The 9,055-nt window shown below is 37.9% G+C and overlaps 1 protein-coding gene across 1 annotated transcript in view; it reads right to left on the bottom strand.

The window, feature by feature from the left end:
* Window positions 1-4,913, bottom strand: part of NMD3 (NMD3 ribosome export adaptor) — a 21,616-nt gene extending 16,703 nt beyond the window's left edge. Inside the window, exons 1-4 of the mRNA XM_006908178.3 lie at window positions 4,763-4,913; window positions 4,158-4,214; window positions 3,119-3,253; window positions 1,256-1,352 (exon numbers count right to left, since the gene is read on the bottom strand). Coding sequence (XP_006908240.1) covers window positions 1,256-1,352; window positions 3,119-3,253; window positions 4,158-4,201 — 276 coding nt within the window. The 5' untranslated portion in view covers window positions 4,202-4,214; window positions 4,763-4,913. The remainder of the gene's footprint in view (window positions 1-1,255; window positions 1,353-3,118; window positions 3,254-4,157; window positions 4,215-4,762) is intronic.
* Between the last annotated feature and the right edge of the window lie 4,142 nt (window positions 4,914-9,055).

Here is a 9,055-nt window from a genome sequence, read left to right on the forward strand (position 1 = left end):
CGATATGGCTGAAATGGGTGTTTTGAGAAAAGAGATGGGAGAAAAAGAATGGAGGTTGTTTCAATATTTTGGGCAGGAGTTATAGGTGACCTCAACTCAGAGGTGCTGGAAATAACAGAAGCAGAAAGATCCAAGAGCTATTTTGGAGATAAAATCTACAGGATTTAATGATAGCTGCATATGGGAAGAAGGAAAAGAACACTCTAGAATGATACTCAAGTATCCAGCTTAGGCATCAAGATAATACCATTTTTCTGACATGTCCCCAATACCAAAAGCAGACTGGCATATGTTTGACACATAATAAACATCTGCTGAATTAACTAATGAATTATTAAGGCTCATCAGACATTTAACAAAAGCCTGAAGTATGAAAGTGAAAAGACCAAGTTAAATGAAAAAACTGACTCCAGAAAAAAAATTTAAAAACCTCAAACTATTAACAAACCTTCAGAAAAATTCAAGAACAGAACGCATCAAGAACATTCAAGACTCTGAAACTTACAAATATTACTGCTAGGGGGAATAAAAACCAATATAAAAGTTGGAAGATAAAGAAAATCGCCAAGAACATGGAAAAAAAGACAAAATACTACAAAATAAAGGTTAAAAACAATACAAAAGGAAAAAGGCAGTTTTAAGCCAGCAAGGCCAACCTCTGACTAACAGAAATTCCAAGGAGAAAAAAAGGAAAATAAAAGGAGAAATTTCAAATAACTATTACATGAAGTTTTATCAGAGTTTAAAAGATAATCTGAAAGCCTTCAAACCAAGAATCCATGTCAATTAAAAATATACCTGGGGGGAGTCATAAAGTTTAACAGAAAGAAAAATGAAAGTTGTATGTAGAGAGACAAAATGAAGACACTTACGTACTGACTTTAAGTAACAGGCACAAATATTTTCTTTCCAGAGCAGTAATGAAAGAAAAAAAACTGAATACTATAGCCCTAATACTATAACCTTCTAAATTAAGTTTAGTGATGGTTTTATATAAGTATTTTCCCAAAAAAAATACTGTGCATAAGAAGTTCCCAATAAATAATGACTAATTTAACTCTAAATCTGTTAAAGCAGAGATTTTCATTTCCATAAAATATATATAACTTTAAACATAAAAACAGCATTTGTAGCACAGTGCTTACCAACAGCAACATTTAACAGTTTCTTTTGAAAAATGTACTCATACAAGAATTTTTCCAAAAAGGAGAGATTAAAAATATGCCTACAAAAAAATTTTAGCTATTTGACCTACCTTACTCAGAGGGGCTTTGATTTTTTTCAAACACAAAGCAAGAAGCTCCCTGGACTCTAATGCACACTGTATCCACATTCCTGGTGGCTGGAAATATCTGAGAGAGAAGATAATATTCTGAAGCCCAGCAGCTCTCAAGGAAAAACAAAAATTTCCATCTGAAGATATAACACTGATTATTAACCAGATATAATAATAACCTACAGTTGACCCAAAGCACTTAACCCAAATATATTTTAATAATTCTCAGTAGCTTTAATTAAAAAGCTTTAGTTAAAATTCTGAGTATCTGAGAAAGCCAGTCTGAAATAACCCATTAAAGAGGTCTTATTACTTCAAACACCAGTAAGAATTACAGTGAGGAAGACGAAATGACAGAAAGTTCTTTAAAGCTAGGATTTGAAAAACAGGTAAAAATCATCTCAAAAGGACATTAAAATGGTTTACAACGTACATCTATGTTTGAGAACTATTTCTCACACAGAAAAAAGATAAATTAGTACTTCGTACTATGTATCAACAATAGTTCTGACTATTCATCTATTTCAAGTCCCTTACCAAATTTTAATTGTAAACATGTTTTAAAATCTTACATAAAACCTGACTAAATTAAAATTTAAATCGCTTATGCATGTGCTTTAAGTTTTTTAGCTCAGCCCGCCCAGGACTTAGAACATTGTCTAGCACATAGTAAAGGCTAAATAAATGCTCGTTAAATACGTAATACTTTCAAATGTGTTAGGTAAATGTGCTTTTTTTTTTTTGCCATACTTTCTAAGTGAATGTTCATTTTCATTTTTAAAATTCATTCAAAAACCTTATACAGGCCCCTTTGTTATAAGCATGCTTTTGGAGTTAGAAAGGACTTCATGTATCATCTAATAAAGCCCTTTCATTCCAATGACAAAATTAAGGTTTAGAGAGGTTAATTGGTCAAGAATTTCAAAAAGCTAGTTTGTGAGAAATCCAAGATAAATGAGATCTATTTGTCCAGTGCTTTTTTCACTCTTCTATGCTTTTAAGAATAGCAAATCTTTATAATAGCTTAAATCTCACAAATTGTAAACTGTAAACTCCCTGAAAAAGTACATAATAGTTTCATGTGCTACGTATATATGTATATATTTATGTTTATACACACACACATATATACATGTTTTAAGTATTTTTCTGGAGATATATTTTTCGAATTCTCAAAAGGATTCATAACATCCCCCTGCCAAAAATTAAAAAGTTAAGAATCGCTATAGTCCTAACCCATTTGGGAAATCACAGGCATATAATTTTATATAGGCAGTTTCATTGGGCAGTTTTGGGTTACTCATGGCCTAGTAGATATAAGCTGTTTATGCCAACAAGTTAATCAAGAAGGAATAAAATATTAACTTTTTTACTGAGCTTTTTTTCTATCAACTATAGCCATTTCAGTTACATGGGAACATTAATATATGTAATTTTTGAAACATTGCTAAATTGCTTAAAACATAAGGTGCTTTTTATCATACATTGTTTCTAGTGACTAAACAAAAAAAAATCCTCATGGTATTAACAGTAGTATGTCCTTAATAAACTGCTCTCATCCTTACAACATCAATTCACTATTAACTGTATACATCGCACCCATTAATCTCTTAACAGAAAAAGAATAGATTCAAATACCTTTACACTATCTTCACCAGATTAGCAGGGCAAACTAGGAAAGTACAAAATTGCAAATTCTAAAATCATTGGCAACACCAACATAAAAATTAAATCTCAATTACATGCACTTTATTTATGTATCTTAGCAATCTCAGCATATCCTGGTGGCTCTCCTATATATCGATCTCAACTTTAAGTAGGATAAATAGTACCACACCATACCTTTGACATTGTTTGCAGAAAGATATGGAGACCTGTTTTGGAATGCCTTGGCTGATGTCTACTTTACTTCGCAAACAGGCCACACAAATATTGGCAGGATTTGGACTAATTGGAACACCACACTCGCAGCACAAGCTTAAATAAATAAAGCAATAGTTTTTCAATTAGATTTCATAAATTCACCAGTTAAATTTAAACACCGTCAAACAAGCAAAAACTTTCAAGTTAGGCCATAATCTGCCCTCTTTCAAAGACTGACTGAGAGCAATCTTCAAAGATGCAGTAGTGAAGAACAACTTTTGAATACTAAGGTAAAAAAAACAAGGATGGCCACAATTCCAAAAATCCTCAAAATATGGCCAATTTTCGAAGGGTCTACAGAATCTAAATTATTTCTAATAATCATTAGATAGCTTTACAGCCCAAAGGCAATTTTTTTTTAAAGCCTCAATATAGGACAAGGACTAACAAAATGTAAACATTTACCCAGAGCAGAAAAATTTTAAAGGATAGAAAGAGTATCATATAGTTAGTTATTCAGTACACTGATGGGAGTATCAAGCTTCTAGGTATATCGGGAGCAGAAAATGTTTAAAAATCACTGATGCTGTCCAAAAGAAATGTTCTATAATCTGTGATGTCCAATACAGTAGACACTAGGCACATGTGGTTACTGAGGACTTGAAATGAGACTAGAACGACTGACATACTGAATACTTAGTTTTATTTCATTTTAGTTACTTTTTAAATAGCTACTTGTGGCTAATGTATATCGTACTGAACAGTGCAAACCTAGAATGTATGATAAATATATTAACACTCAAAGCGAATATTTACTACTCCAACAAACTTCCCAAGTGAAAATGAATTCGATTTTCTCAGGAAATAGACTTTCGTATCCTTTCACTTAAGACAAAAAAATCACACACACACCCCGCTTCAAAAAAAAGCTTTCCCAAATTTAGACGGTAAGTTTCAAAGACTCACTTTAACATCTTAAAATGTAAAGGTAATTGGGGAAAAGAGACGTGCGACTCACATGTGTCCAGGGGTGCGGTCAGCGGATTCTGTCACGTACTCCATTGTTCTGTATGCCCTGGTTTTAAAATGAGAGAATCGTGGGATTTAAGTCATTTGACTATTCACCTATTTGTACAAAACATCTTTCTGCCTCTCTGAATAAGGAAGCCAAGCCTCGTAAAGCAGCAAATAAGAAAAACCAATTCCATTTGGTAACTCTGGAAGAAGTAACTTCTTTAATCATGAAAACCAAGCAAATTTCGTAGTTTCCCATCTGCAAGACCTTCGGGCCACTAAACTCGGCAGCTGACCTCAGGCGTCCCCAGGACACCAACCCCGGAGGGCCCAGGGCAGGATTAGTGGGGGCCTCGGCCGCTCCGAACACCCCAACCCTAACCCCTGCAGCGGCCATGCCTGGGGTCAGCGCTGCAGGAGTCCCCGGACTGTGTCACTGCGCCCGCGGGCCACCCACCCAGACCCGGCAGCGGCGCACACGCGGCGCGCACGCGGGCAGAGGCCGGCCCAAGCCCAGGAATCCGCCGGCCCAAGCCCAGGGAATCCGCCCCCCTCTCCCCTCAGGAATCCCTTGAGACAGTAGCCCGGTTCTCGGCCCCCAGAACCTACTTAGTGCCCCTGGGCAAGACCCAGATTTGCTGAAACACCGCAACAGAACAGACCCCGTGGCCGCCTCCGCCACTACTACAGCCGGTTCCGGTACAGTGAAGATATCGCGAGAGAAGAACTCCAAATCCCGCGGGCCGAGAGACGCGAGTAAAGGGGCGGGAGGGGACGGCGAAAGGGGCAGGCACAGGCGAGCGGAGGGGCGGGAAGGCCTGACAGCTGGGAAGGAGCCTGAAAAAAAGGCCCCGAGCTCCCTCGTCCTATTGGTGCCTGAGACTTACACTTACTTTTCATCTCCTCTCTTGGATTATCTTCTTTTCCGATTTTCCCGGGACAGAGTTCACTCCAAACCATCCATGCCCGCTTTTCAGATATCCTGATAGGGAGCTTGTTTCTTGGTTAAATGATTATGTAAGTTATCTGTAAACAGTACCACATTACACAAAGAAATGAAATTCCATGGAGGATAGTGCCTTTGTTTTGTTCACATCGTGTACCTAATGCCTGCCACATCCTAAATGCTCAAAATGAATATTTAATAGGTGAAAGAAAAAAATGTAAGGCATAATCATTTGAGAAGTCTGTTATTTTTAGACTATTCTAATTATTAGAATGTGCTTTTTGTTACCGCACTTAATATTTCCTAATAACTTCATACCTTGAGCTTAGAGCAGCACAGACCATGTCTAATTACTCTTTCTCATAACAGAATTTCAAATATTTGAAGAACATAACTATATTTTTTCTAAGTCTTCTCACCCCAAATTTCAAGGAATAAGCAAAGTCATCTTATAGAACTTGATCAAAAAAGCCTCATCATTTCTTGCCTAGGATACTCCCATTCATTCATTTTCCTTATTTCCAGACTCTAATCCGTTCTTCTTAAATGCAAATCTGATTTTGTCACACTCCCCTGCTTTTAATTCTTCAGGGATCTCTGATCACCTGGATTATTTCAATTTCTCTGCATAGAAAGAATATCCTTCAGGATCTGACCCTGAGAAACCCAGTCACATTCCTAAACACACAGCCATACAGCCCAACTAGCAGGTCAGCACAGGAACTAGTAGTCTACATTTGTTTAAGCCTGGGACACTCGATCTTAAAGATTAAGCTCAAGTGTCTTATATCAGTTTCCTATTGCTGCCATAACAAATTTTCACAAATTTTGTGGTCTAAAACAACAAAGATTTATTATCTTACAGTTCCTGAGGTTGTAAATCTAAAAATAAGTGCTCTTTTTTTATGTATGGTCCTATAACATCTTTATAGGAGGTATGTACCTCTATAATAGTGTTAACAACATTAAATTGGATCACAAATTTTCTACTCTGCATGTTCCACAGATTCAAACTCCTGGAGAGCAATCTGGACCTTGTTTTCAATATTCACTGCACCAAGCACAGAGCCTGGCACAAAACAGATACTCAGTATATCTTAGTAAATTAATTATCCATTTGATACAACTCCCAAGAGACAATTTATATCTCCCCATTTTTTTTTTTTCATTCACATTGTCATTTCCCTTAAGTCAAATACCACTAGGAAGACAACTATAGTCGAACAGACTGTGTTATTCATTGAAATGAGTGAAAACACACCATGAGGAATCATGGAGTATCAAGGAGTTAGGAAAAAAACTTATCATAGATTTGGCAGATTGATTCAGGGGAGGGGCTAAGAAATCAGAGATTTGCTGTAGATTGGATGCTGTCAGAAAGCAGGGGCAGTTTTCTGATTGGATATCTCAGTAAATCTTATGTAAAGCAAGAGAAGCAGAAGAACAAAGCTGCAATTAGTAAAGAGAGGGAGTGTTTGGTATTTTGTTGGTGACACAAGCAACCTTGTATTTAACTATGCTTAGGCAAAATTATACAGTGGCCTTCCTTTGTCTCATTTTATCATGTTCTCAGAGTAATTTAGTCTGAGGTTGGTATTCTGTGAAATCATTTATGTCTAACAAGAGAATAACATGGTCTACCCATGAGTACAGGCCGGTTTGTGAATGTCAGGGTTTGCTCTTTTTTTTTTTTTTCCTCAATACACTCCTTCAAAATCCTATATGACTTAACACTAAGTGCACTGGATCTACAACAGTGAATAACACAGACATGATCTCTGCCCTTATGGAATTTACATTTTACAGATGAGGCTGATATACCAAATGATTAGGTAACTTGCTAAAAAGTTCTGTAGCAAGAAAATGGCAGAACCAGGACCTGAACTAAGTTTGTCTAACTCTGTACCCATGCCCTCACCACCAACATTAAGCTGCCTGCCCTTCAGAGGCTCAGACTGTCTATTCTTATCTTATATTTTTTAAAGAAACTTTTCCATCAACCTTATTTTCATTTTCTGTTTAAGAGTCTATGGAAGAACAGCTTAAAATCGCTCAATGGTTGTTTCTACCCATTCGGTGGCCTGATCGGTGGGAGCTGCAGACAGCTCTCCAGTGGTGGGTTGAGCACTCCAGTCTTTAGTGAACAACCGCTGAATAGGCACAGAGGGCACCTTCATGCTTTCAGACCAGTTCGAGACCTTAGGTTGAGTAGCAGTAAATTCGGGACCTAGTACACTCCATTCACCTTGAAATTCCTCCATGGTCATAGCCTTTTCGGCAGCAATCTGCTCTTTCTTTTCAGTCTCTTAGAATCTCTGTAGAAATAGAAATCAGGGGTGACCTCCCATGGGTGTTCACAGGAGATGGTGCTGCCCATATGTGGCACTTTCCAGGCCAGCATCCACCACATCAGACCCACTGAGTGAGCTCCCTTCTTGTTGGGTGGATAGCAATGTCCACACAGTGCAGAGGAGAGTCTGTTACACAGAGCAGTGATCAGCAGTATAACATAAGACACCTCTGTGAGATGCTGATGTTTAGCCCTGGGATCAGTAACCACCAAAAGACATGGCTCCCTACAGGCTGACCGGATATGGTTAGCGAAGGTTTCAGGAGTGAAGCAGCTAGCAATAGGAGTGGCCCAGGCACCAGTAGCAAACTTCAGCACAACTCACTGGCCAGTGTTTCTGAATGCTCTGACGCTGACGTCAAGTTGCATTTTCAATGGCAACCAGTGGCACAAACTGCCAATTGAAGTTTCTCCTAGGTTCTTTTCAGATTTATGAGGTAATGCCATTACTTTTCCTTCTGTAAATGTATTGTTCTGTTTGGAAGTCAAGGTTGGTGCCACCTAAGTGGGTTCCGCTGCAAGGAATTTGAGGACATCCTCCTCCATTTGCAGGATATCAAGAATTCTGGACACTGTGCAAGTTTCCTTTTAAGTTACAAAGGGGAAGCCAAAACAATGCCGTAAAGACATCTCTCTGGTTAGCATGGAAAGGCCACAGGCTTTTGATAAAACACCTATGTGGCGGAAAGCAATTATACTATCCTCTCACTTCCCTCCCACCAATGCTAAGATCTTCTGATGGCAGAGTTAAGTCCTTGGTGTCAAATATCTCTGCCACAAGCCTATGATGAGCTTGTCAGGGTTGTTCTCAGAGTGGGCTAATGTTGGCAAATTACACCACAGAGAAACTCATTTTGCACTTTTTATTTAATCTTCAAATATCACCTTGGAAAAATGGGTTCTCTTGTCCCATAGTCCTTACATTCAGGTATCTGTTCTTATTCAAATCTTAGCTTTAATGTGTTTTTACAAACTTAAATTCTATATGTTTGACCTTGGTATTAAAATGGAATTCCTAGGTGAGGACTAGATGACTTATAAACTTTTAGCAAGTTCTAGGTTTGTTTTTCCAGATTCATTATCCACAAACTCATCAAAAAAATTTTTGAGATCAGAATCCATTAAATCTCTCTCAATCAATTAAGATAAATATAATATTGATTTTTCATCTTTTTTGTTTTATATTATAATATAATTTTCTTGGAGATAGTGATTTAAAAGAAGTAGTTTTAATTTTACGTATCTTCAATAATGTGATGGTACATTTGGGATATCAAGATGTCATTGATTGAAGATTAGCACAGGAGAGGTTTATTAGGGAGCATGCTTAGGATCAACAACTGTGAAAGAGATGAAAAGGAACCACAGTGGGTAGAGGGAGAAGTCATGCTGCTGTGCAGTCTGATGAGGTCTCCACCCACCACACTGGGAGCTCTGAGGCCAAGGTGACCATTCAGAGTTTTCCTCAGAGGACTGAGCCTTTGTTTGTCAATGAGTCTTTGGATGCCAGTGCTCCAGGAAAGAGGCGTAACCTTGGGTGAGGTCTCTCTCTTCAGCAAAAGCAGTCCTAGAAGTAGGTGAAACTGAGAGCTTCCTGCCAGCAGCA

The sequence above is a fragment of the Pteropus alecto genome, unplaced genomic scaffold (assembly GCF_000325575.1).
Source record: "Pteropus alecto unplaced genomic scaffold, ASM32557v1 scaffold81, whole genome shotgun sequence".
Lineage (NCBI taxonomy): Eukaryota > Metazoa > Chordata > Mammalia > Chiroptera > Pteropodidae > Pteropus > Pteropus alecto.